We start from the raw sequence: 27,157 nt of genomic DNA on the forward strand, positions 1-27,157 counted from the left end.
TGAGGAGAGGAGGAGGAGGAGTAGGGAGGGAGGGGGAGAAGTAGGGAGGGAGGGGAGAGGAGACGAGTAGGGAGGGAGGGGAGAGGAACAGGAGTAGGGAGGGAGGGGGAGGAGGGGGAGTAGGAGGGAAGGGGAGAGGAAGAGAAGTATGGGAGGGAGGGGAGAGGAAGAGGAGTAGGGAGGGAGGGGAGAGGAGGACGAGTAGGGAGGGAGGGGAGAGGAACAGGAGTAGGGAGGGAGGGGGGAGGCAGGGGGAGTAGGGAGGGAAGGGGAGAGGAGGAAAAGGAGGAGGAGGAGTAGAGAGAGACAGGGAGGAGGAGGAGCTGCAAGCTACTGGCTCAAGTCGTAAACTCCGTGACCTGAGGCACCAAGGGTGTGTTGGCAGCTGCACCCCGGGTGGCTCCGGTCCCAGCACCCTGCTGCCTCTTAGACACCAGTGCCTGCCTACGATGATTGTCGGGGGCGTGTCAGGGCCTCGGGGGCCGGGGGAAAGGGAGACCCGTGGAGTAGATGACTGGAGTCTTTTGCTCCGTCCTGGCCCTGCCTGTCCTGGACACGCCGTGTCCGGATGATGAGCTGGTGGGTGCTGGGTTCAGAGCTGGACCATTTCTCTTTCCTCCGAGGTATCTGGTGAATGCAGAGACTGTTTCCCCGCATCCCACACATGAAAGACCCCATCGGTGACACCTTCCAACAGGACAAGCTGGTATGTTACGTTTTCCGCCGCGGGAGGGGTCTGGGCGGGCGTGGTGGCCGGTTTGGGAGGCCCAGTGCGGGCGGACAGTTTGAGGCCAGGAACTCGAGACCAGCCTGGCCAACATGCAGAAACTCCGTCCCTACTAAAAATAGCAAAATCAGCCGGGCGTGGTGCTGTGTGCACCTGTAATCCCAGCTACTTGGGAGGCTGAGGGAGGAGGATCTCTTGAACCCGGGAGGCGGAGGCTGCAGTGAACGACGATCGAGCCGCCGCACTCCAGCCTGGGCGACCAGAGTGAGACGCCCTGGACTAGGCGGCTGGACACCGTCTGCCATAATCTGCAGGATGAAGGGGGTGGGGGGGGACACCGGGCTCCCCGTCCCACCGTGATCGACGGGCTGTCTCGGCGCCCCCACACAGCAGGGAAACAGCGGATTTTTTTCTTTTTTTTTTTTTTGAGACGGAGGTTTGCTCTTCTTGCCCAGGCTGGAGGGCAGTGGTGCGATCTCAGCTCACCACAACCTCCACCTTCCCGGTTCAGGGTTCGAGCGATTCTCCTGCCTCAGCCTCCCGAGTAGCTGGGACTACAGGCGCGCACCAACACACCCAGCTGATTTTTTTGTATTTTTAGTAGAGACGGGGTTTCACCGTGTTGGCCGGGGTGGTCTCGATCTCCTGACCTCGTGATCCGTCCGTCTCGGCCTCCGAAAAGTACTTGGATGTGACAGGGTGTGAGCCACCCGCGCCCGGCCCAAACTGCTGGGATGACAGGCGTGACCCACCGCGCCCGGCCCAAAGTGCTGGGGATGACAGGTGTGACCCACCGCGCCCCGCCCAAAGTGCTGCGATGACAGGTGTGACCCACCGCGCCGGGCCCAAAGTGCTTGGGGCTTTTCAGGCGCGAGCCACCGCGCCCGGCCCAAAGTGCTGGGATTACAGGTGTGAGCCACCGCGCCCGGGCCCAAAGTGCTGGGATTACAGGCGCGAGCCACCGCGCCCGGCCCAAACTGCTGGGATGACAGGTGTGACCCACCGTGCCCGGCCCAAAGTGCTGGAATTACAGGTGCGAGCCACCGCACCTGGCCCTCAGAGCCGATTTGAGATGGGACAAGGCCCCTGCGGATCAGGACCTGGGCTCTGTTATCTAGGGTGCCCGACTCACCCTGCCTCCTCTTGTCTCTGCAGGTGGTCTGGGAGGCGGGCAAAGCCGGCCTGGAGGAGTGTCTGGTGTCTGAAGTGCAGGTGGTGGAGAAAACTTGAGACCGGGGTTCAGGGCCTGCCGGGGGCTGCCTTAGTCTCCCTGGCCGGGCCAGGCACCTGCACAGCCTGTGGCTGCTGGACGCGGCGCAGGAATGGACGTTCCTAACGGGTGGTGGGCGTGGGAGACGCCTGTGCAATGTAGTCGGAAGATGCCAGGAAAAGGAAAGAACAGAACTTTTGTGTGTTTACTTCATGATAAAAATGCTTTTTTTTTTTCCCCCACTCACTGGTCCCCGTCTCTGGATTCAGCCCCATTCCTCCAACACTACTAGACAGACGTTTCCACGTTTTTTTTTTTTTTTTTTGGAGTCTCGCTCTGTCGCCCAGGCTGCAGTGCAGTGGCGCAATCTCAGCTCACAGCAACCTCCGCCTCCCGGGTTCAAGCAATTCCCCTGCCTCAGCCTCCCGAGTTGCTGGGATGACAGGCACCTGCCACCACCCTCGGCTAATGTTTGTATTTTTAGTACAGACGGGGCTTCACCATAGTGACCAGGTTGGTCTCTTGGCCAGGCTGGTCTCGAACTCTTGACCTTGTGATCCGCCCACCTCGGCCTCCCAAAGTGCCAGGATTACAGGCGTGAGACACCACACCTGGCCTTTTTTCTATTTTGAGACAGAGTCCCGGTCTGCCGCCCAGGCTGGAGTGCAGTGACGTGATCTCGGCTCACTACAACATCTGCCTCTGGGGTTCAGACCTCTCCTGCCTCAGCCTCCGGAGTAGCTGGGATGACAGGCACCTGCCACCACACCCGGCCAGTGTTTGTATTTTTTAGTAGAGATGGGGTTTCACCATGTTGGCCAGGCTGGTCTCGAACTCCTGACGTCATCCGTCTGCCTTGGCCTCTCAAAGTGCTGGGATGACAGTCGTGAGCCACCGCGCCCGGCCTCCAGCGTCTTATAACTGGCTCCTCTAGGACTTCTGAAAAACAACAGCTTTGCTGCTTTCCGAGGGCGCCAGATGTCCTGCCTGGCTTGTCTGTCCTCTCCGGCCCCCAGTTGTACACGTGACCCTGGCTGCACAGCTCTTTTTTTGAGACAGAGTCTCGCTCTGTGGCCCAGGCTGGAGTGAAATGAAGCCATCTTGGCTCACTGCAAGCTCCGCCTCCCGGGTTCACGCCATTCTCCTGCCTCAGCCTCCCGAGTAACTGGGACTACAGGCACCTGCCACCACGCCCGGCTAATTTTTGTATTTTTAGTAGAGACGGGGTTTCACCGTGTTGGCCAGGATGGCCTCGATCTCTCGACCTCGTGATCGGCCCGCCTCGGCCTCCCAAAGTGCTGGGATGACAGGCGTGAGCCACCGCGCCCGGCCTGGCTGCACGTCTCTAAGCCACCGTACAGGGCTTGTGTAGCCAGGCAGACTCTAATGTCCGTAAACATGCCGTGTCCACGCTCCTTTTTACCCACAGACCTGAGGAGCTGCCCACATCCGGCGAGGGCTCTGGGATCTGCCCTGGCAGGTTCAGTTGCGCTCACACCCTGAGGCCAGCCTGGGCCCTTCCGTCCCCACCCCGGCCTGACCTCTGCGTCCCTGCCCTCATTCCCCAGAGTTGGATGCAGGCTCGACTTCTGATCCCCTCCCCAGGCCCTGTCTCCCCGTTGGGGTCTTCCCGACCGGGCCTCTGCCGGGTGTGAGGGCCAAACCGAAAACGGGGGTACTTGGAGCTGCAGGAAAAGAGGTGAAAGGAGCATTGCCTGTGTGTGGCGGGGGAGGAAAGCAGGGAGAAGGAATCCAGGCAGCAGTGACGCTGGCAAGGAGGGAGCCTGTCAGCCCACCTGCAGCCCCTGGGGACGGTCCCGATGTCCGCGGCTTTTCCACCTAGAACACGGAACCCTCCCAGGGAGCCCAGGATGAGTCGAAACCGCCCCACTGCAAATCCACACGAAGGAACTGTGATTTTTTTGAGACAGAGTCTCGCTCTGTGGCCCAGGCTGGAGGGCAGTGGCGCGATCTCCGCTCACTGCAACCTCTGCCTCCTGGGTTCAAGTGATTCTCCTGCCTCAGCCTCCCAAGTAGCTGGGATTACAGGCGTGCGCCACCACCATGCCCGGCTAATTTTTGTATTTTTAGTAGAGACAGGATTTCTCCATGTTGGTCAGGCTGGTCTCAAACTCCCGACCTCAGGTGATCCGCCCGCCTCGGCCTCCCAAAGTGCTGGGATTTCAGGCGTGAGTCAGCGTGCCCGGCTTGTTTTGTTTTTTTGAGACGGACTGTTGCTTTGTCACCCAGGCTGCAGTGCACTGGCACCATCTCAGCTGACAGCAACCTCTGCCTCCTGGGTTCAAGCAATTCTCCTGCCTCAGCCTCTCCAGTACCTGGGACTACAGGCACCTGCCACCATGGACGGCTAACTTTGCTTTTAGTAGAGAACGGGTTTCACCACGTTGGCCAGGCTGGTCTGGAACTCTTGACCTCATGTGATCCGCCCACCTCGGCCTCCCAAAGCGTTGGGATTACAGACCTGAGTCACCGCGTCCGGCCCCCCCAACCTCTTTTGAGACAAAGTCTCGCTTGTCACCCCGGCTGGAGTGTAGTGGCACAATCATCTCAGCACACAGCAATCTCTGCCTCCTGGGTTCAAGCAACTCTCCAGCCTCAGCCTCTGAAGTAGCTGGGATTGCAGGCGTGCGCCACCACACCCGGCTAATCTGTGTTTTTAGTAGAGACGCGGTTTCTCTATGTTGGTCAGGCTGGTCTCGAACTCCTGACCTCAGGCGATCCACCCCTCACCATCCCAAAGTGCTGAGATTACAGAGCTAAACCACGGAGCCCAACCAGAACTGTGATTTTGGTAGTACCCACGAGGCAGGATTCTCTTAGTAACACCACGTATTATTTCCTATGAAGTTACCTCCAACAGTCAGCTTGCTAAGAGCCTCAGCATTTCAAGATTGGGCAGGACTGGCCAGGCACAGTGGCTTATGTGTGTAAAATCACGCCTGTCACCCCAGCACTTTGGGAGGCCGAGGTAGGCACATTACCTGAGGTCGGGAGTTTGAGACCAGCCCGGCTGACGTGGTGAAACCCCGTCTGTACTAAAAACACAAAATTAGCCGGGCGTGGTGGCGTATGCCTGTAATCCCAGCTACGTGGGAGGCTGAAGCAGAATGGCTGGAACCTGGGAGGCGGAGGTTGCGTTGAGCCGAGAGCACACCATTGCACTCCTGTCGGGGTGACAAGAGTGAGACGCCATCTCGAAAAAAGTAACGCGACGTGCACTTGCTGGTCTTTGAACTGTAACTTTGGATACCCTCCCCCGCCACCATCGAATCCCCCAAATCCCCCAGAGTCCAGTATACCACCACGTAGGATTTCACTGGAACTGCTAAGGAAACCATGCCCTGATTACTATGTTAAAATCTATGAAGTCACAGGAGTGAAAACATGTCCAAGAGTGGATGAAGCAGTTACCACGGCTCCAGGCAGGACCTCGGAGCCCAGGTCCCCGTGGGCCGTGGCTGCTTTGTGGAGGGTGTGCAGGACCCATGGGTCCCTGTGGGTCGTGGTTGTTTTGTGGAGGGTGTGCAGGACCCACGGTCCCCGTGGGCCGTGGCTGTTTTGTGGAGGGTGTGCAGGACCCACGGTCCCCGTGGGCCGTGGCTGTTTTGAGGAGGGTGTGCAGGACCCACGGGTCCCCGTGGGCTGTGGCTAGTTTCTGGAGGGTGTGCAGGACCCACGGGTCCCTGTGGGTCGTGGCTGTTTTGTGGAGGGTGTGCAGGACCCACGGGTCCCTGTGGGTTGTGGCTGTTTTGTGGAGGGTGTGCAGGACCCACGGGTCCCCGTGGGCCATGGCTAGTTTCTGGAGGGTGTGCAGGACCCACGGGTCCCCGTGGGTCGTGGCTGTTTTGTGGAGGGTGTGCAGGACCCACAGGGTTGATGGCGGAAGCTCCTGTTTCTCCACTTGCCTCCGGGCCGAGACACGTGACAAACACGGGACTCATCGGGACACAAATGAAGGTTTCTACCTGGCAAAGTGCAGAGATGTAGAGTCTGCCTTTCGGGGCAGGCACGGTGGCTCACACCTGTCATCCCACCGTTTTGGGAGGCCGAGGCGTGCGGTCTATCATTTGAGGCCAGGAACTTGAGACCAGCCTGGCAAACATGGTGAAACCCCATCTCCACTAAAAATACTAAAATCAGGCGGGTGTGATGGTGCACGCTTATAATCCCAGCTACTTGGGAAGCCGCGGCAGAATTGCTTGAACCTAGGAGGCAGAGGTTGCTGTGAGCCAAGATGGCGCCACCGCACTCCAGCCTGGGCGAGAGCAAGACTCCAACTCAAAAAACAGATTTTTTTTTTTTTTTTTACTACGGCTGGGATTTGTGGAGAGCCCAGGAGAGCCAGCTGTGGATCCCCAGGGCTGTGGTCCCTGTGGCCCTGCCGTGTGCTGGCACCACCAAGGCCCAACGTTCAGCCTGGCAGAGTCAACACGGCGTTTCTTGCCTCGCAATGAATGTGCGCAGGGAGCTCGAAGGAAGCTGGCGTGCCCGGCGGTGGGCACCCCCTGTGGTGGGATCCTCACGGGCAAACCCATGGACACACAGCGGCCACTCTGGGGACCCCAGCCGACTCCACTGTTCACGCTGGAACGGGGGCTGGCGTGGCCCTCGGGAGCTGTGGGAGGCGGAGAGGAACACAGGCCCTCATGCCCATTTGGGTCTCCCCAAGAATCAGCCTGAAAATACCCCTCTCCAAAGTGACGGTGTGGGAAGTGGGGGTCTCTGGGAGTGATGAGGTGGTGAGGCCTCCTGGATGGGATCCCCACCCTTGTAAAAGGGACTCCGGAGAGCTCCCTGGCCTCTTCCATCGTGTGAGGACACACAGGGAGGAGGCGCCATCCGGAAGCCAGGAACCGGGTACTCACCAGAGACCGAACCTGCCACGCCTTGGTTTTCTGGGACTTCCAGCCTTCAGAGCTAGGAGACACGTGTCTTATTTACAACCAAGCCAAGGTGTTACGGTCACACGAATGGTCTCAGAGAAGGCACAGTAAGTGCAGGTGCCCTGGGGACCTCCAGCATTCACCACGGAGCCCGGCTACACTTCCGCCAGCCTTGGTTTCTACCCCCCTCCTCTTCCCAGCTGTGACTTTGTCTGCTGTGTCCTGGGGGTGCTGGGGAGGCGGCGGCACCACACGCCAGGAACGTGGGCCGGCCACAGGGGCAGAGCGTGGCCCCACCTGCGTCCCATGGGCCCAGCCCCCATCTGCAGACCCCAGGCTGCCCCGTGGAGAGGTGCGGTCAGGCAGGAGGCCCTGTGTGTCCTCGGTTTATTGTTTTGCAGCAGGATGCCCAACACAGAACATACTTGCTAGTACTCGGCCGTGCAAAAACAGGGGCTAGCGCTGAGGTACAAATGGGAAACATGATTCTTTTGTTTTAAATAAATACTTAAAACACGACTCGGGTCCTACAAGCGTCTGGACTCTAGGTCTCAGTGTTGGAGTGCCTCGCCCATGGGCCCGCGGGGACGCCATGGTTCCCTCCCACCCCGTGATCAAGACATGGAATCGGGGGCCGACGACTGGATCGCGTCGCGCCCCTTCTCTACAGCCTTCCCCGGCCGCCGTCTACGGGCAGGGTCCGGCTGGGAAAAAGACAAATGGAATTTCTCGAAGGTTGATGGTCCGCACGGTTGAGGATTCTACGTGGTTCTCTTGGTTCCCTTGGTGTGTGTGGGGAGGAGGCCGCGGCCCTTAGATCACCTTCTTGAGCTCGTCGTACAGGACCAGCACGAAGGCACCCCCCATGCCCCGAAGGACGTTGGACCAGGCACCCTTGAAGAAGGCCTTGCCCCCCTCGTCTCTGAAGATCTTCCTCCAGCAGTCGACGGTGCCCGTGTACATGATGTCAGCTGCAACGACAGGGAGACGGTGAGACAGCGAGGGCCTCGCCGCCGAGCTCCTCGAGACACGGACGTCACCTGCACCCCTGAAGATGTTTTACAGAAGTAACACCCCGGACGCCTGAGCCACAGTTCTGATTATAGGAGGGAAACCCGAGGCTCTGGTGACCCCGTGCCCTGAGCTCAAGCCGTCCTCGTAAGCCACTGTCTCGAGGAGGGCTGGACATAGGGCTTCAGGCCCTGCCCTGGGCGTCCCCCATCTCCTCCCCTGGCGTCCACGCAGAGAGGGCAGGATCGAGGGTGTGGATGTGGGCGGAGGTTCTAGGAGGTGGGGATGTAGCAATTGCTGCCTGGACCATGAAACCCCCAAGATCAGAAGCCCATCATTCAGGAAAATCGTTCCGCACAGCCGGTTACTTTCTGACACACTGCTGCCTCCCACGCCCGGGACAGTGCCTCCTCTGATGGTTCCTGGCCTCCCACCGGCCCAGGCCAAGGAGCTCCTGGTTCCCCTTCCCACTAGCAAGGGTCTCCCGCCTCCCGAGCCCGCGCGGGTACCTCCTTTGCGCCCAGACTGCATCATCATCCGCCGCCGGACCGTGTCGAAGGGGTAGGAGACCACGCCGGCCACGGCCGTCACGGTCTGCGCGATCATCCAGCTCACCACGATGTGCGTGTTCTTGGGGTCGGGGAGCATGCCTGCGGGGGAACGGCACGTCACCTTCCAGCGCCTGCACGGCCACCGGAGACCAGGCTCAGCCTCCGCTGTGTGCTCACGGCCACCCGAGGTGGTGATGAGCTCTTCCAAGACCACCCGTGCCCCCTCCACGTGGCTGCTCGGTGCAAGCTGATGTTTACAACACCAAAGGTCGGGGCAGGGCCAGGAGGGGAAGAGGCCGCCGGTCACCTACCGGAGCCCAGCAAGACAGTTCCAGAGGCCGGGGTTAGGCCTGTTGGGGGAAAAGCGAGGGCCCTGACCTTCTAAAGGGTCACAGTTACGACGGGAGTTACATTGTGTCCTCAAAATCCACATGCTGACGTCCCACCCCCGGCACCAGGGCCTCAGAATGCAACTGTACTTGCATGTGAGGTCTCTGAAGAGGTGAGTAACAGTAAAGGGGGTCAGCAGGGTGGGCCCCATCCTATGAGCCTAGTGTCCTTGTAAGAGGAGATGAGGACACAGACACACACAGAGGGACGATCCTGTGAGGACACAGGGAGAAGACGGCGTCTCCAAGCCCAGGAGAGAGGCCTCAGGAGGAACCAGCCCTGCCCACACCTGGATCTCAGACGTCCAGCCTCCAGGACTGTGGGAGAATCAATGTCTGTTGTTTACAATCCACCCAGTCTCTGGTATTCTGTGATAGCAGCCTGAGCTGGACTAAGACACCTCATAAGAAGAGGAGATGAGGACACAGACACACACAGAGGGACGAGCCTGTGAGGACACAGGGAGAAGGCGGCGTCTCCAAGCCCAGGAGAGAGGCCTCAGGAGGAACCAGCCCTGCCCACACCTTCATCTCAGACCTCTGGCCTCCAGGACTGTGGGAGAATCAATGCCTGTTGTTTCTAAGCCACCCAGTCTATGGTGTTCTGTGATAGCAGCCTGAGATGGACTAAGACATCCCATAAGAGGAGGAGATGAGGGCACAGACACACACAGAGGGACGAGCCTGTGAGGACACAGGGAGAAGACGGCGTCTCCAAGCCCAGGAGAGAGGCCGCAGGAGGGACCAGCCCTGCCCACACCTGGATCTCAGACCTTCAGCCCAAGGGGCCCCGAGGGAATGTCTGCACATCGATCCCGTCTCTGGGACTTTGCGACGGCCGCCACACGTACCCTTGGCCGTATCGTACACGCCGAAGTAGGCGGCCCGGTAGATGATGATGCCCTGCACGGAGACGCTGAAGCCCTGGTACAGCCCCCGGATGCCGTCAGACTTGGTGATCTTCACCAGGCAGTCTCCCAGGCCCCGGAACTCGCGCTCTGTGCCTGACTTTCCCACGTCCGCGGCCAGGCGGGTTCTGGCGAAATCCAGGGGGTACACGAAGCAGAGGGAGGTGGCGCCGGCCGCACCGCCGGAGGCCAGGTTGCCCGCAAAGTACCTCCAGAACTGCGTGTGCTTGTCCACGCCCCCCAGGAAGATCTGCTTGTACTTATCCTTGAAGGCGAAGTTGAGGGCTTGAGTGGGGAAGTAGCGGATGACGTTGGCCAGGTTGCCTCTCCAGAACGACAGCACGCCCTGCTCCTTGGGGATACGGACGATGCAGTCCACGATGCCCTTGTACTGCTTGTCGGCGGCGATCTGCTTGCTGGCGTGCTGGACCTGGGGGACGCAGAGGGTGTCCAGACCAGACCCGGGGCCAACCACCCGAAACATCCCAGCTACAGAGTGATTTTTTTTGTTTTTTTTTTGACACAAATCATTCTTTCTTGTTGCCCAAGCTGGAGTGCAATGGGGTGATCTCGGCTCACTGCAACCTCTGCCTCCTGCGTTCAAGCGATTCTCCTGCCTCAGCCTCCCAAGTTGCTGGGATTACAGGTGCCCACCACCATGCCTGCCTCATTTTGTTTATTTTTTTTTTTGAGACGGAGTCTCGCTCTGTCGCCCAGGCTGGAGTGCAGTGGCCGGATCTCAGCTCACTGCAAGCTCCGCCTCCCGGGTTTACGCCATTCTCCTGCCTCAGCCTCCCGAGTAGCTGGGACTACAGGCGCCCGCCACCACGCCTGGCTAGTTTTTTTTTTGTATTTTTTAGTAGAGACGGGGTTTCACCGTGTTAGCCAAGATGGTCTCGATCTCCTGACCTCGTGATCCGCCCATCTCAGCCTCCCAAAGTGCTGGGATTACAAGCTTGAGCCACCGTGCCCGGCCTCATTTTGTTTATTTTTAGTAGAGACGGGGTTTCACCGTGTTGGCCGGGTTGCTCTTGAACTCCTGACCACAGGTGATCCGCCCGCCTTGGCCTCCTGAAGGTGGCATGGGCCACTGTACCCGGCCAGAGTGCATCATCCTGTTTAGGAAACTAGCTTGTGGGCATTACTGGTAAGTTGTCCTCATCTTTCTTTTTTTAAAAAAAGATAGGGTCTCATGCTGTTACCCAGGTTGGAGTGTAGTGGTGCGATCTCACCTCACTGCCGCCTCCAACTCGTGGATTAGGCCATTCTCCCGCCTCAGTCTCCCGAGTATCCGGGTCTACAGGTGCACAACCATCAAGCCCCACTAACTTTAAAAATTACTTTGAGAGATGGAGTCTTACTACGGTGACCAAGCTGCTCTCAAACTCCTGAGCTCAGGTGATCCTCCCTGGGCCTCTCGAGCTGTTGGGACACCCCGCCCTGCTAAGTTCTAAAAAAAATATTAAGCCGGGCACCGTGGCTCACGCCTGTAATCCAGCATTTTGGGAGGCTGAGGTGGGTGGATCACGAGATCAGGAGATTGAGACCGCTAAAATGGTAAAATCCCCGTCTCTACTAGAAATACAAACAATTAGCCAGGCGTGGTGGCAGACGTCTGTAGTCTCAGCTACTCGGGAGGCCGAGGCAGAAGAGTGATGTGAACCTGGAAGGCGGAGCTTGCAGTGAGCTGAGATGGCGCCACTGCACTCCAGCCTGGGGGACAGAGCAAGACCCCATCTCAAAAAAAAAAGAAAAATTTTTTTAAAGATGTGGGGGTCTTGCTACGTTGCCCTGGCTGGTCTCAAACTCCTGGAATACGCCACCCTGCTAAGTTTAAAATAATTATCTTAGAGGGCTGGTCTCAAACTGCTGAGCTCAAAAGCGATCCTCCCCAGGCCTCTCAACGCACTTGGACGCCCTTCTTCCTTCAGTTAAAATAATTTCTTTTTGAGGTGGGGTCTTGCTCTGTTGCCCCCCACTGCTCTCAAACTCCTGGCATCAAGCGATCCTCCTCAGGCCTCTCAGAAGCGCTGGGATCGCGGGCGTGACCTGTCCTTGCGGCCAAACCCATTCATTCCCATCACCGAGCTGGTCACTGGGAGTACAACGTGAACAACGACGTGCTGGCAGCAGTGTTCCTAGGCATCATCTGCTTTCGATAACCCTCTCCCCAAAGACAAAAAAATGCATCGCTCTGGATCAGAATTACACAAATGAGCTATGAAGAGGGGGGTGAGAACCACCAGTAACCGTATCCTGGTTATTCCAGGACACCTGCGGGCAGGCTCGCTGCCCCGTGGGCCTTAGAATTGCCCTTCACGGTGGACGGGGCAAGAGCAGACACCGGCCAGGCGACCGCCGGCAAGGTTGGTCCCAGCCCGGAGGACCCGCAGGATTGAGTTCAAGGTCAAGGCCCGCCCGCCCGCTGCAAGGTGCATCCCTGGGCCTGGTCCATCGCGCATGCGCCCTCAGGCCCGTGCCGCATCCCCGCCGCCGGCCGGGCCCAGTGCGCACGCGTGGACGTCGCCACGCCCTGCCGCAGCGGTCACGTGACGCTTGCCCCGGAAGCCGGCGGCGCTTGGACAAAGCCATCGCGGCCTTCCACTTCCGGCGCCCGCCTGCAGGGTTCCGCTGCCCGCGTCCCCTCCCGGCCCGGCCACTCGGTTCCCGTCCCCCCATCCCCGGAGCGGCCGCGCCCGCGTCCCCACCTGCAGCAGTAGCTTGACCCGCTCGATCGGAGCCACGGCCGTCTTGGAGATGGCGGCGGCGATGCCTCCGGCCAAAAAGTCCTTGGCGAAGGAGATGGCCTGTTCCGTCATGGTGGCGGGGCGGGCAGCGGAACGGGCGGACAGCCGGAGAGCGGGCGCGGAGAGTGAATGGAGGGCGTCGCTAGCTCAGCCCTGCCGCCGCCGGGACCGAAAGGACGGAGCGGCCACCGCGCAGCCGCTAAGGCGCCGACGCCACGCCCACTCTCCGCCCCCACGCCCCCTCGCGCCGCGCCCATTGGCTGCGCCGCCCGGCCACGACCCACCCCCGCCTGCGTGCCGCGCCCCCGAGGGCTGCCGGGAACCCCGCCGCGCCCCGCCCCGCTCTCCAGCGCACCGCGCCCATTGGCTGCGCTCCCCGGAGACGCCCCGCCCCGCACCCCGAGGTATGCCGGGAGTCAGGCTCCGCCCATGCGCCGTAGGGGCAGCGCGGGCGTGTTCCGCGGCAGCCTTGACCTTGTGAAGGTCACGCCGCTGCCGGTACCCGAGCGGGCTGGCGGGCGGCTCCGGAGTCAGGAGTCCACCCTGGTACTCGGGTCGCTCCGAGAGCGCCGCCCGCTTTCTCCCGGAGGCCGCGGCTACCCGGCCGGGATGCGCAACACGTGGTGCCCCGACCCCCGACCCTTGACCCTTGACCTCCAGGCGGCTCCGACCCCGTCACACTTTCCCGGGTCCCACTTCGGGAGACCCCGTTTCCTGCCGGAGTGTACCCGGGGGACCCTGCGCCGCCCTCCGCGCCCGTCCTGGGTTGGGGGAGGTCCCTGGGCCTCTGACCTCTGACCCCGCGGTGCCCTCTGCGCTCGGGCTGGGTGTGGGGGGGGTCCCTGGGCCTCCGACCTCTGACCCCGCGGTGCCCTCCGCGCTCGGGCTGGGTGTGGGGGGGTGTCCCTGGGCCTCCGACTTCTGACCCCGCGGTGCCCTCCGCGCTCGGGCTGGGTGTGGGGGGGGGGGGTCCCTGGGCCTCCGACCTCTGACCCCGCGGTGCCCTCTGCGCTCGGGCTCGGTGTAGGGGGGGGGTCCCTGGGCCTCCGACCTCTGACCCCGCGGTGCCCTCTGCGCTCGGGCTCGGTGTAGGGGGGGGGTCCCTGGGCCTCCGACCTCTGACCCCGCGGTGCCCTCTGCGCTCGGGCTCGGTGTGGGTGGGGGGGTCCCTGGGCCTCCGACCTCTGACCCCGCGGTGCCCTCTGCGCTCGGGCTGGGTGGGGGGGGGGTCCCTGGGCCTCCGACCTCTGACCCCGCGGTGCCCTCCGCGCTCGGGCTGGGGGTCCCTGGGCCGCGCCCACCCGCCCTGGGCTCCCCGATCTGCCAGTGTCCGTCGGGTTGGGGGGGCTGCGGCCGGGGTCGCCCTTCCCGGCCTCCCTGTCCGCCCTTCCTCCCTCCCTCCCTCCCGCCTTTTCTGCTTCCTCCGCCGCCTCCTCTCCCTTCCCGGCTGTCTCCCGCCCGCCCTTGGCCCCCCGTCTCCCTCCTTCCCCGCTTGCCTTTGAGTTTTGCTGCTTTCCCGCCTCCCTCCTTTTTCTCCCTCTTTCCGCCTCTCCCTTCCTTTCCCGCCCCTGCCTTCTTTCTTCATGTCTGTCTCCCTCTCTCCTTCCTTTCTTGCTCCCTTTCTTCCCTCTTTTTCTTTTTTCTCCTCCTTTTCTTCTTCTCTCCCTCCGCCCTTCCTGTTTTTTCTTTCCTCCCTCCCTCTTACGTTTTTCTCCCTTTTTCCTTCTCCCCTTTTCCTCTTTCCTTCCCTTCTTCCTTTTTCTCTTTCCTTCCTTCCTCCTTTTTCTCTTTCCTTCCTTTCCTCCTTTTTCTCTTTCCTTCCTCCTTTTTCTCTTTTCTTCCTTCCTCCTTTTTCTCTTTCCTTCCCTTCCTCCTCTTTCTCTTTCCTTCCCTTTGTCCTTTTTCTCTTTCCTTCCTTCCTCCTTTTTCTCTTTCCTTCCCTTCCTCCTCTTTCTCTTTCCTTCCCTTTGTCCTTTTTCTCTTTCCTTCCTTCTTCCTTTTTCTCTTTCCTTCCTTCCTCGTTTTTCTCTTTCCTTCCCTTCGTCCTTTTTCTCTTTCCTTCCCTTCGTCCTTTTTCTCTTTCCTTCCTTCCTCCTTTTTCTCTTTCCTTCCTTCCTCCTTTTTCTCTTTCCTTCCCTTCGTCCTTTTTCTCTTTCCTTCCCTTCGTCCTTTTTCTCTTTCCTTCTTCCTTTTTCTCTTTCCTTCCTTCCTCCTTTTTCTCTTTCCTTCCCTTCGTCCTTTTTCTCTTTCCTTCCCTTTCTCCTTTTTCTCTTTCCTTCCCTTCTTCCTTTTTCTCTTTCCTTCCCTTCTTCCTTTTTCTCTTTCCTTCCCTTCTTCCTTTTTCTCTTTCCTTCCCTTCTTTTTCTCTTTCCTTCCCTTCCTCCTTTTTCTCCCTTTCCCTCCTTCCCTCCCTTTTCCTCTTTCTTTCCTGTCTCCCTCCCTCTCTTCCCTTTCTCCCCCCTCTCTTTTCCGGTTTGTTTTATGTATTTATTTTTGAGACACAGTTTCGCTCTTCTTGTCCAGGCTGGACTGCAACCTCCCCCTCCCGGGTTCAAGGGATTCTCCTGCCTCAGCCTCCCGAGTAGCTGGAATTATAGGCACCCACCACCACGCCTGGCTAATTTTATATTTTTTAGTAGAGACGGGGTTTCACCATGTTGGCCAGGCTGGTCTCGAACTCCCGACCTCAGGGGATCCGCCCACATCGGCTTCCTAAAGTGCTAGGATGACAGCTGTGAGCCACTGTGCCTGGTGAGCCACTGTGCCTGGTCGTGTCTTTTCCGTTCTTTTCTTTCCTCTCTCCCTTTCTCCCTCTCTCGCTTTCTCCCTCTCTTTTTCTTCTTCCTTTCTTTTATTCTTTCCTGTCTCGCTCTTTTCTTCCCGTCTGTTTCTCCCTTTCTCCCTGTTCTCCTTTTTTTTTTTTTTTTTTTTTTGAGATGGAGTTTTGCTCTGTCACCCAGGCTGGAGTGCAGTGGCGTGATCTCAGCTCACTGCAACCTCCGCCTCCCAGGTTCAAGAGATTCTTCTGCCTCCGCCTCCTAACTAGCTGGGATTACAGGCTGGTGCCAGCACGCCCGGCTATTTTATTTTTATTTTTAGGAGAGACAGGGTTTCACCATGTTGGCCAGGCTGGTCTCGAACTCCTGACCTCAGGTGATCCGCCCACCTCGGCCTCCCGAAGTGCTGGATTACAGTCGTGAGCCACCGCGCCCAGCCTCCCTTTCTTTTTTCTTATTCCTGCCTGTTTTTCTTTCCTCCCTCCCTGCCTCTTTCTTCTCTCCTCCCTCCCTCTTTTTCCTTTTCTTCTCTCCTACCTCCCCGTTTCCTTCTTTCCTGTCTCCCCGCCTCCTCCTTTGCCCTTTTCCTCCCTTTCTCCCGTCCGTCCCTCCCGTCTTTCCTTCCTTTTTTTTTCTTTCCCTCTCTCGCTTCATTTCCTGCCTTTCCCCATCGCTCCCTTTCTTTCCCTCTTTTTTCCTCTCCTCCCGCTCTCTCTCCTTCCTTCCTTTCCTCCCTTCTTTTCCTTCCTCTTCTTTCCGTTTCCTTCTCCCTTCCTTCCTTTTCTCTCCCTGTGCTTTCTCGCTCTTGTTTTTCCTTTATCTCCCTTGTGTATTGAGGAGGTACAGTCCCTGGCTGTGGGTGGACAGGAGGGACCCGCTTGCCCTGGAGAGCGGACTCACCCTGGGTGACTCCTGGGTGCAGCTGTGAGCCCTGCCTGAGGCTTTTTCTGACCTCTAGGGAGAGCGGCTGAGGCTGGGGCTGGAGGTTGGGGCCGGCTCTGGAGGCTGGAGCGGCAGCTGGGCGGCGGGACGGGTGGCTCAGAAGTCACTGAAGCATGGGTAGGTCTAACCTTGGGCCCTTGCTGTGGGGAGGGCGTGGAGACCAAGCACATTCCTGAGGTTCTGCTAGGGCCCCGGCAGTGGACAGTGTCCTCTGAGGACCCAGGACCAAGCCAGGCTCCCTGCAGGAGGCCGGGAGCACTGTGGGTGCTGGGCAGGGGTGGGGAGTTTGCTGGGGCGCTGCGCCCATCAGGCCTGTGTTGGTTTCCCAGCCTCAGCGAGGTCGCGCAGGACGGGGCCCTGGTGCTGGTTTTCAGTGCCTGGGCCCCGGAACACGGTGTTCCCTTTCCAAGTCTGCAAAGCCTGTCTTAGGGGAGAGAAGAAGGTTCCTTCCATGCGGGTGGGGACGGCTAACCATGTCCAGACACTGAGATGGCGCTCTGTGTGCTCAGCCCTCAGCCTGCACTGGCTTGGTGGCTTGGTGACCCGCCAGCAGGGTGGTGCTGTCTGTGGGCTCTGCTCAGGCTCCTCTCCGAGCCAGGAGGATGCCTGCCTGCTTGGGCCTGGCACACAGGATGTGCTTGGCAAGTGCTTCTGGAATGGATGGATAGGTGGATAATGGATGGATGGATGGATGAATGGATAATGAATGGATAGATGGGTGATGGATGGATAGATACATGATGGATAATGGATGGATGGATAATGAACAGATGATGGATAATGGATGGATGGATGATAGATGGATGATGGGTGGATGGGTGGATGGATGGATTGCTTGATCGGCAAATGCTTCTGGAATGGATGGATGATGGATGGATAATGGGTGGGTGGATGGATGGATAGATGGATGTGCTTGCTTGGCAAATGATTCTGGAATGGATGGGTGGGTGGTTGGATAATGAATGGGTGGGGGGGTGGGGGGGGTGGATGAATGAATGGATGGATTGATTGCTCGATTGGCAAATGCTGGAATGGATGGATGATGGATGGATGGATGGATGGTTGGATAATGAATGGGTGGGTGGGTGGGTGGATGGGTGGGTGGATAATGAATGGGTGGGTGGATAGATGCATGGATAGATGGATGTGCTCACTCGGCAAATTCTGGAATGAATGGATAATGGATGGATGGATGAATGGATGGATGGATAGATGATGGATGGATGGAAGGATGGATGGATGGATGGATTGCTTGATTGGCAAATGCTGGAATGGATGGATGATGGATGGATGGTTGGATAATGAATGGGTGGGTGGGTGGATAATGAATGGGTGGGTGGATAGATGCATGGATAGATGGATGTGCTCACTCGGCAAATTCTGGAATGAATGGATAATGGATGGATGGATGAATGGATGGATGAATAGATGATGGATGGATGGAAGGATGGATGGATGGATGAATTGCTAACTGGGGCTGTTTTTCCGTACAGAGTCCTGCACGTGGGACTTAGCCCTGGACGCTAACTTCTTTGCCCCTCGTATCTGGGAGGGAACAACGCAGTCGCCATGCCTGACTAGGGCATGACCTGGGAAGCCTTTGGGGCCACCTGCCCCGGAACCCGGGGACATGGCCTCCCTGGGAAAGGAGGGTGAGGTGAGCCTCACAGCCGGGAATTGGAAGTGAGGGAGAGAACAGCTGCTGGGTAGTGGGAGTAGAGCTTGTGTCTCTCACCGCCCTCCCCTTCCAAGGACTGAGTAGAGAGGAATGAGTCCCGATCCGCCTGCCAGGCACTCGGCCACGAGGACTCCTTATCTGCCAGCATCTGATAAAATTACCCGTGTGGCTTCAGAGATCACTGCTGCCTGACCAGCGGGTGCTCTCATGGAATCTGCGTCCAGAAAGCCCCCTGGGGTTCAGAGAAGTGGTGGGTTCATATAGAAGTAGAGGTGGCTTTTGTGTGTGTGTGTGTGTGTGTGTATGGAGACGGAGTCTTGCTCTGTTGCCCAGGCTGGAGTGCAGTGGCGCGATCTTGGCTCACTGCAAGCCCCACCTCCCAGGTTCAAGCGTTTCTTCTGCCTCAGCCTCCCGAGTAGCTGGGATTGCAGGTGCGTGCCACCACGCCTCATGTTTGTATTTTTAATAGAGACGGGGTGTCATCCATCCATTCCAGAAGCATTTGCCAAGCACATCCTGGGTGCCGGGCCCAAGCAGCAGGCTGGTCTCGAACTCCTGACCTCAAGCGATCGGCCCGCCTCGGCCTCCCAAAGTGCCGGGATGACAGGTGTGAGCCACCACGTCCCACCCGGAAGCAGGAAAGACGTTAGGCTTCATCCGATGGCCGGGAAGGAATCAGAGCAGGGCTGAGGTGGGCTTTCTGCGGGGTGGGGTGGGGTGCCAGGCTCTGTGTTGGGTGGGGCCACAGCAGCTGTTCTGTAATTAATCATTACCAAGGCTCTGCCCGTAAGAAGTGTGGGCCAGGGAGAGCTGATGAGGCTGCAGGATGAGGGGGCCTGACAGACCCCTTTGCCCAGAAGAGGACCCCCAAAAGACCTGCCCTCTGAAGAGGGCTCCCCAAGACCTCCTCCCTGAAAAGGGACTCCCAGGGCCACCGCCCTGAAAAGGGCTCCTCAAAAGGCCTCCCCCAAAGGGGTCCCCACAAGACCTGCCCTCTGAAGGAAGCCCCCCAGACTTCCCCCATGAAGAGGGTCCCCCAAAGCCTTTCCCCCCAAAGAGGCCCCCCAAGACCTGCCCCTGGAAGACAACTCCCCAAGATCTCCGTCTAGAAGGCTCCCCAAGACCTCCCCCTTCACAAGGGCCCCCCAAGACCTCTCCCCCACGAAGAGCCCCCTAAGACCTTTACCCTGGAAAAGGGCTCTCTGCAAAGCCTTCTGGAACAAGGCATTGAGCTCGGCAGGTGGGGAGGAGCTGTGTACTCAACATCATCCTGAGGGTCTGTTGTCCTCCTCCTCCCACCACCCCAGCCCCCAGATAAATCCAGAGGGTGTTTTAGAGCCAGACAGACACTCCTGGTATGCACCAGGCCCTCAGTGCAGCGCTCGCTGAGTGGAGAAGGAGGGAGTGGGTGAACCCGGCCGGCCAGGCTGCCCTGCACAGACTTCCAGCCTTGTCACCCCACTGGTTTTTTTGTTGTTGTTGTTGAGACGGAGTCTCGCTCTGTCGCCCAGGCTGGAGTGCAGTGGCCGGATCTCAGCTCACTGCAAGCTCCCGGGTTTACGCCATTCTCCTGCCTCAGCCTCCCGAGTAGCTGGGACGACAGGCGCCCGCCACCTCGCCCGGCTAGTTTTTTGTATTTTTTTAGTACAGACGGGGTTTCACCGGGTTAGCCAGGATGGTCTCGAGCTCCTGACCTCGTGATCCGCCCGTCTCGGCCTCCCAAAGTGCTGGGATTACAGGCTTGAGCCACCGCGCCCGGCCACTGGTTTTTAAATCATCGCAGTCTTTGCGATGTTCTATGCATGCCACACAGAGACTCTCAGAGTCCAGAGGTGCTGCTTTTGCACAGTTACTCCAATGAATAAAAAGACAGGCTAGGCGCGGTGGTTCACGCCTGTCATCCCAGCACTTTGAGAGACCTGAGGTCAGGAGCTCGAGACCAGCCTGGCCAACATGGTGAAACCCTGTCTCTACTGAAAATACAAAAAAATTAGCTGGGCGTGGTGGCGGGCGCCTGTAATTCCAGCTACTGGGGAGGCTGAGGCAGGAGAATCGCTTGAACCTGGGAGGCGGAGTTTGCACTGGGCCAAGATCGCACCACCTGCACTCCAGCCTGGGCGACAGAGCAAGACTCCTCAAAAAAAAAAAAAAAAAAAAAAAGTTCCAGCAGACACAGAAGGGAGAGTGAGAGGGAACAGGTCCCAGGGACCCTGTGTCTGGCTTCTGCTGAGGGTGTCCTGCAGGTTCCTTCCACCTGGGGGACGCCCTCCATGGACCCTTAGTTTAAGGGCACACATGGGCGTGGGGACCAGAACACAGGGAGGCCACGCCGGAGGTCCTGCTGCAATCACGTGGCCCCCCAGCCCACTCCCAGCAGCCAAGACCACGCAGGGCCTGGGCTCCCCCTACGTCAGACGCCTGTGGTTCTCTCCACCGAGGGGCCCCCCATGCCAGCCTTTTCCTGGGCAGAGTCCCAGAACCTTCTCGGACCCACGAACGTTTCAATCCGGGGTGGGGCCTTCCCTGGGCACCCAAGAGGTGGGAATCTGTCCCTGGCTCCTACAACTGGCGGGCTGCGCCTGCCTCTGTCTCCATCCTGTCCCGATTCCCCGTCCCCAGTGGCAGGGGCTGGAGAGGAAGGAGCTTCAGGCTTGAAAGCCATCAAAGCAGGTTGCTTTCGAGATGGCCAGTGGTCACCTGAGATGGAGCAGAGAGCAGCTGTGGAAGCCGTCTGTGAACCCTGCAGAGGCCTTCGTGCCTTAAGACAGACGACGTCCTGCAGGTACGTGGGGAAACCTTGCAGGCAGCCCAAGGTGACCGGGATGCTATCTGTCGCCCCAGCTCTGGGCCAGGCTGACGTGGGAAGGGAGGAAGGAGGGACAGCTCTGGGCCAGGCTGACATGGGAAGGGAGGGAGGAGGGACAGCTCTGGGCCAGGCTGACATGGGGAGGGAGGGAGGAGGGACAGCTCTGGGCCAGGCTGACATGGGAAGGGAGGGAGGAGGGACAGCTCTGGGCCAGGCTGACATGGGGAGGGAGGGAGGAGGGACAGCTCTAGGCCAGGCTGACTTGGGGAGGGAGGAAGGAGGGACAGCTCTGGGCCAGGCTGACATGGGAAGGGAGGGAGGAGGGAGTAGGAGGGACGGAGGGCTGGCCGCTTTCCAGGGCTGGGCTCTGTGGCATCGCCTGGCGGCTGTCCTGTCTGGCCCCACGCTGAGGCCAGTGTGATTGGAGGGGCCTGGAAGCCTCATCCTTCCTGCTTGCCAAGCGGTGAGGGCCACAGCCACGCACCACTGCTCTGGACTCCCCCTTTCATCATCAAAGTCGAATTTTCTTCCTGGTCCATCTAGGCCTGCCATGGAGACACCACGTGTGATCGTAAAAAAAAAAAAAAAGTGCAGTTAGGCCGGGCGCGGTGGCTCACGCCTGCAATGCCAGCACTTTGGGAGGCCGAGGCGGGCGGATCACCTGAGGTCAGGAGTTCCAGACCAGCCTGGCCAACATGGTGAAACACGGTCTGTACCAAAAATACAAACATTAGGCGGGCGTGGTGGTGGGTGCCTGTAATCCAGCTACTGTGGGGAGGCTGAGACAGGAGAATCGCTTGAACCCGGGAGGCGGAGCTTGCAGTGAGCCGAGATCGCGCCATTGCACTCCAGCCTGGGCGACAGAGCGAGATTCTGTCTCAAAAAAGAAAAAAAAAAAAAACGGAGTCTGTCCAGAATCACACACAGTCACGCGTGCCTGGTAACGTTCCCGCAGTCAACAACGGCCTTCGTAGACATCAGAAGTCCCAGGAGATGGTAATACTGTAGTTTTCCTGTGTCTTTATTTGTAGACATACAAACACCTACCGTTGTGTTATAGCAGCCTACGGCACTCGGCACACTCAGGTGAGAAGCAGGCCGGGAGCCCGGGGCCCTGCCACACAGCCCAGGTGAGTAGCAGGCTGTGTGTGCCACGGCGGTATGTGTGAGCGCACCCCGTGATGTGCACACAAAGAGAATTGCCGAAGGACGCATTTCTCAAAACAGGTCCGTGTCGTTCAGTGACACGTATGACCGTATCTGTGTGTGTGTGTGTGTGTGTGTGCAGATGGGTGTGTATGTACGTATACACACCTGAACACACACACCTCTACACACATACCTGTATATGGATAGAACGCATCATTTACAGAATTTATAGAACACATAATTTATGTTACATAAAATATATAGAAATCAGTTTTGTTTTCTTTTTTTTATTTGTTTAAGACGGAGTCTTGCTCTGTCACCCAGGCTGGAGTGCAGTGGCGCGATCTCGGCTCACCGCAACCTCTGCCTACTGGTTTCAAGCGATTCTCCTGCCTCAGCCTCCCCCCAGTAGCTGGGATGACAGGCACCCGCCACCACGCCCGGCTGATTTTTGTATTTTCTGTAGAGACAGGGTTTCACCATGTTGCCCAGGCTGGTCTCAAATTTCTGACCTCAGGTGATCCACCCGCCTCGGCCTCCCAAAGTGCTGGGATTACAAGCGTGAGCCACTGCACCCAGCCGATTTCAGCTGTTTTCTTTTTTCTTCTTTTTCTTTTCTTTTTTTTGAGATGGAGTTTCGCTCTCGTTGCCCAGGCTGGAGTACAATGGCACAATCGCGGCTCACCGCAATCTCCGCTTCCCAGGTTAAAGCGATTCTCCTGCCTCAGCCTCCCACCCAGTAGCTGGGATGACAGGCACCCGCCACCACGCCCGGCTGATTTTTGTTATTTTCTGTAGAGACAGGGTTTCACCATGTTGGCCAGGCTGGTCTCAAATTCCTGACCTCAAGTGATCTATCTTCCTCGGCCTCCTACAGTGCTGGGATGACAGGTGTGAGCCACTGCACCCAGCCGATTTCAGCTGTTTTCTTAAAGCACAAAGCAACCTACACATTCTTTTGTGATGCCAGGCAACAGTAAGGGTCGGGCGCGGTGGCTCACGCCTGTAATCCCAGCACTGTGGGAGGCCGAGACGGGCGGATCACGAGGTCAGGAGATCGAGACCATCCTGGCTAACACGGTGAAACCCCGTCTCTACTAAAAAAAAAAATACAAAAAACTAGCCGGGCGAGGTGGCGGGTGCCTGTGGTCCCAGCTACTCGGGAGGCTGAGGCAGGAGAATGGTGTGAACCCGGGAGGCGGAGCTTGCAGTGAGCTGAGATCCGGCCACTGCACTCCAGCCTGGGCGACAGGGCGAGACTCCGTCTCAAAAAAAAAAAGGAAAACAGCTGAAATATCACGCAGACGGACGCCCAGCCCGGGAACGGGAAAGCTGGGTGTGTCTGCCTTAAAAACATCACCTGGGCCTGCTCCGGTTCTCCCCGCTTTTCAGATCATGCCTGAACCTCGGTGCTCCTGGAGGTCAAGGCTGTGGTTTGAGGGGCTCCGCCCCAGCCCAGCCCCAGGTTGGCCCAGCTGTTCCCGGAGGGGCTAGGGAGGAAAGGGGGCTGTGTGGGCCCCACAGGGCCAACTGAGGTCTGAGGGTCGGGACACAGCCCGGCAGCAGGAACTGGGAGTGGAGCACGGGGGAAATGTGGATTTGCCGGGCTCCCTACAGCCGCAGTGACTGTGTGCCCAGGAGGTCCTCGCAGGGCAGGTGTGAGTCTGGCCTGCCTGGACTCGGGGAGCGGGTGTTTTACAGACGCATTTCAGCCCTGCAGGAGGGGCTGGGGAGGTCCCGCTCGTGACAGTCTCTACACCAAGACAGGAGAGACGGAAGCTGCCCGGAGAACTGCCACTCTGTGGCCTGTGGGCGTCCGGGGGTGAGCGGCAGCGACGGTGTTCCCACAGAGGAGACACACTGGAAATCGTGGGGAAGGTGGGAAGATGCAGGCTGGGGTGCGGAGAAGGACCAAGAACCTGCCTGGTGGACGGCACCCTCGTAGCAGCCGTGAGAAAGCCCTGTCCCCACCACCCTCCCCGCGAGTCCCCACCGGCTACTCTGGAAGGCTGCTGGCTCCCAGGACGTCCGCCGGGCTGAACGGTCCTCCCTGCTGTCCCTCCGTCCCCTCCTCCCTGAATGCAGTCTTCATCTCCTCCAAAAATGCAACCTCCTTCTCCTTCTCCCCCAATGGAGCCTCCTTCCCCTCCTCCTCCCCAAATGCAGCCTCTGTACCCCCCTCCCTAAATGCAGCCTCCTTCCCCTCCTCCCTGAATGCAGCCTCCATCTCCTCCAAAAATGCAACTTCCTTCCTTTCCTCCCCCAGTGCAGCCTCCGTCCCCTCCTTCCCGAATGCAGCCTCCTTTTCCTCCTCTTCCCCAAATGCAGCCTCCATCCCCTCTCCCAAAATGCAGCCTCTGTCCCCCCTCCCCAAATGCAGCCTCCTTCCCCTCCTCCCCAAATGCAGCCTCCTTCCCCTCCTCCCCAAATGCAGCCTCCTTCCCCTCCTCCCCAAATGCAGCCTCCATCCCCTCCTCCCCAAATGCAGCCTCCTTCCCCTCCTCCTCAGATGCAGCCTCCATCCCCTCCTCCCCAAATGCAGCCTCCTTCCCCTCCTCCCCAGATGCAGCCTCCATCCCCTCCTCCCCAAATGCAGCCTCCTTCCCCTCCTCAAATGCAGCCTCCATCCCCTCCTCCCCAAATGCAGCCTCCTTCCCCTCCTCCCTGAATGCAGCCTCCTTCCCCTCCTCCTCAAATGCAGCCTCCATCCCCTCCTCCTCAAATGCAGCCTCCATCCCCTCCTCCCCAAATGCAGCCTCCTTCCCCTCCTCCTCAGATGCAGCCTCCATCCCCTCCTCCCCAAATGCAGCCTCCATCCCCTCCTCCCGAAATGCAGCCTCCTTCCCCTCCTCCCCAAATGCAGCCTCCTTCCCCTCGTCCTCATATGCAGCCTCCATCCCCTATTCCCCAAATGCAGCCTCCATCCCCTCCTCCTCAGATGCAGCCTCCATCCCCTCCTCCCCAAATGCAGCCTCCATCCCCTCCTCCCGAAATGCAGCCTCCTTCCCCTCCTCCCCAAATGCAGCCTCCTTCCCCTCCTCCCCAATGCAGCCTCCTTCCCCTCCTCCCCAAATGCAGCCTCCATCCCCTCCTCCTCAAATGCAGCCTCCATCCCCTCCTCCCCAAATGCAGCCTCCTTCCCCTCCTCCTCAGATGCAGCCTCCATCCCCTCCTCCCCGAATGCCGCCTCCTCCCCCTCCTCCCCGAATGCAGCCTCCTTCCCCTCCTCCCTGAATGCAGCCTCCTTCCCCTCCCCAAATGCAGCCTCCTTCCCCTCCTCCTCAGATGCAGCCTCCATCCCCTCCTCCCCAGATGCAGCCTCCATCCCCTCCTCCCCAGATGCAGCCTCCTTCCCCTCCTCCCCGAATGCAGCCTCCATCCCCTCCTCCCCAAATGCAGCCTCCATCCCCCCTCCCCAAATGCAGCCTCCATCCCCTCCTCCCCAGATGCAGCCTCCTTTCCCTCCTCCTCAGATGCAGCCTCCTTCACCTCCTCAGATGCAGCCTCCATCCCCTCCTCCCCAAATGCAGCCTCCATCCCCTCCTCCCCGAATGCCGCCTCCTCCCCCTCCTCCCCGAATGCAGCCTCCTTCCCCTCCTCCCTGAATGCAGCCTCCTTCCCCTCCTCCCCGAATGCAGCCTCCTTCCCCTCCTCAAATGCAGCCTCCATCCCCTCCTCCCCAAATGCAGCCTCCATCCCCTCCTCCCCAAATGCAGCCTCCATCCCCTCCTCCCCAAATGCAGCCTCCTTCCCCTCCTCCCCAAATGCAGCCTCCATCCCCTCCTCCCCAAATGCAGCCTCCATCCCCTCCTCCTCAGATGCAGCCTCCATCCCCTCCTCCCCAGATGCAGCCTCCATCCCCTCCTCCCCAGATGCAGTCTCCTTCCCCTCCTCCCCGAATGCAGCCTCCATCCCCTCCTCCCCAAATGCAGCCTCCATCCCCCCTCCCCAAATGCAGCCTCCATCCCCTCCTCCCCAGATGCAGCCTCCTTTCCCTCCTCCTCAGATGCAGCCTCCTTCCCCTCCTCAGATGCAGCCTCCATCCCCTCCTCCCCAAATGCAGCCTCCATCCCCTCCTCCCCGAATGCCGCCTCCTCCCCCTCCTCCCCGAATGCAGCCTCCTTCCCCTCCTCCCTGAATGCAGCCTCCTTCCCCTCCTCCCCGAATGCAGCCTCCTTCCCCTCCTCAAATGCAGCCTCCATCCCCTCCTCCCCAAATGCAGCCTCCATCCCCTCCTCCCCAAATGCAGCCTCCATCCCCTCCTCCCCAAATGCAGCCTCCTTCCCCTCCTCCCCAAATGCAGCCTCCATCCCCTCCTCCCCAAATGCAGCCTCCTTCCCCTCCTCCTCAGATGCAGCCTCCATCCCCTCCTCCTCAAATGCAGCCTCCTTCCCCTCCTCCCCAAATGCAGCCTCCATCCCCTCCTCCTCAGATGCAGCCTCCATCCCCTCCTCCTCAAATGCAGCCTCCATCCCCTCCTCCCCAAATGCAGCCTCCTTCCCCTCCTCCTCAGATGCAGCCTCCATCCCCTCCTCCCCAAATGCAGCCTCCATCCCCTCCTCCCGAAATGCAGCCTCCTTCCCCTCCTCCCCAAATGCAGCCTCCTTCCCCTCGTCCCTCAAATGCAGCCTCCATCCCCTATTCCCCAAATGCAGCCTCCATCCCCTCCTCCTCAGATGCAGCCTCCATCCCCTCCTCCCCAAATGCAGCCTCCATCCCCTCCTCCCGAAATGCAGCCTCCTTCCCCTCCTCCCCAATGCAGCCTCCTTCCCCTCCTCCCAAATGCAGCCTCCATCCCCTCCTCCTCAAATGCAGCCTCCATCCCCTCCTCCCCAAATGCAGCCTCCTTCCCCTCCTCCTCAGATGCAGCCTCCATCCCCTCCTCCCCGAATGCCGCCTCCTCCCCCTCCTCCCCGAATGCAGCCTCCTTCCCCTCCTCCCTGAATGCAGCCTCCTTCCCCTCCCCAAATGCAGCCTCCTTCCCCTCCTCCTCAGATGCAGCCTCCATCCCCTCCTCTCCCAGATGCAGCCTCCATCCCCTCCTCCCCAGATGCAGCCTCCTTCCCCTCCTCCCCCGAATGCAGCCTCCATCCCCTCCTCCCCAAATGCAGCCTCCATCCCCCCTCCCCAAATGCAGCCTCCATCCCCTCCTCCCCAGATGCAGCCTCCTTTCCCTCCTCCTCAGATGCAGCCTCCTTCACCTCCTCAGATGCAGCCTCCATCCCCTCCTCCCCAAATGCAGCCTCCATCCCCTCCTCCCCGAATGCCGCCTCCTCCCCCTCCTCCCCGAATGCAGCCTCCTTCCCCTCCTCCCTGAATGCAGCCTCCTTCCCCTCCTCCCCCGAATGCAGCCTCCTA

At 59.3% G+C, this 27,157-nt stretch overlaps 2 protein-coding genes across 2 annotated transcripts; one reads left to right on the plus strand and one right to left on the minus strand.

Annotated features, from left to right (window-relative positions):
- Positions 1 to 7,211: 7,211 nt before the first annotated feature.
- Positions 7,212 to 12,639, minus strand: LOC105478053 (ADP/ATP translocase 3). The gene is made up of 4 exons (XM_011735016.3): positions 12,409 to 12,639; positions 9,644 to 10,130; positions 8,362 to 8,502; positions 7,212 to 7,812 (listed from the first exon to the last, which is right to left on the minus strand). The coding sequence occupies exons 1-4, from the start codon at positions 12,517 to 12,519 to the stop codon at positions 7,655 to 7,657; spliced, it is 897 nt and encodes a 298-aa protein (XP_011733318.1). The 5' UTR covers positions 12,520 to 12,639; the 3' UTR covers positions 7,212 to 7,654.
- Positions 12,640 to 14,435: 1,796 nt separating this feature from the next.
- Positions 14,436 to 27,116, plus strand: LOC105478055 (coagulation factor V-like). The gene is made up of 6 exons (XM_071089507.1): positions 14,436 to 15,198; positions 16,183 to 16,283; positions 18,314 to 18,535; positions 20,464 to 20,626; positions 21,194 to 24,675; positions 27,096 to 27,116. Exons 5-6 carry the CDS (start codon positions 23,686 to 23,688, stop codon positions 27,114 to 27,116), a joined length of 1,011 nt encoding a protein of 336 aa, XP_070945608.1. The 5' UTR covers positions 14,436 to 15,198; positions 16,183 to 16,283; positions 18,314 to 18,535; positions 20,464 to 20,626; positions 21,194 to 23,685.
- The last annotated feature ends 41 nt before the right edge of the window (positions 27,117 to 27,157 follow it).

The sequence above is a fragment of the Macaca nemestrina genome, chromosome Y (genome assembly GCF_043159975.1).
Source record: "Macaca nemestrina isolate mMacNem1 chromosome Y, mMacNem.hap1, whole genome shotgun sequence".
Taxonomy (NCBI): Eukaryota; Metazoa; Chordata; class Mammalia; order Primates; family Cercopithecidae; genus Macaca; species Macaca nemestrina.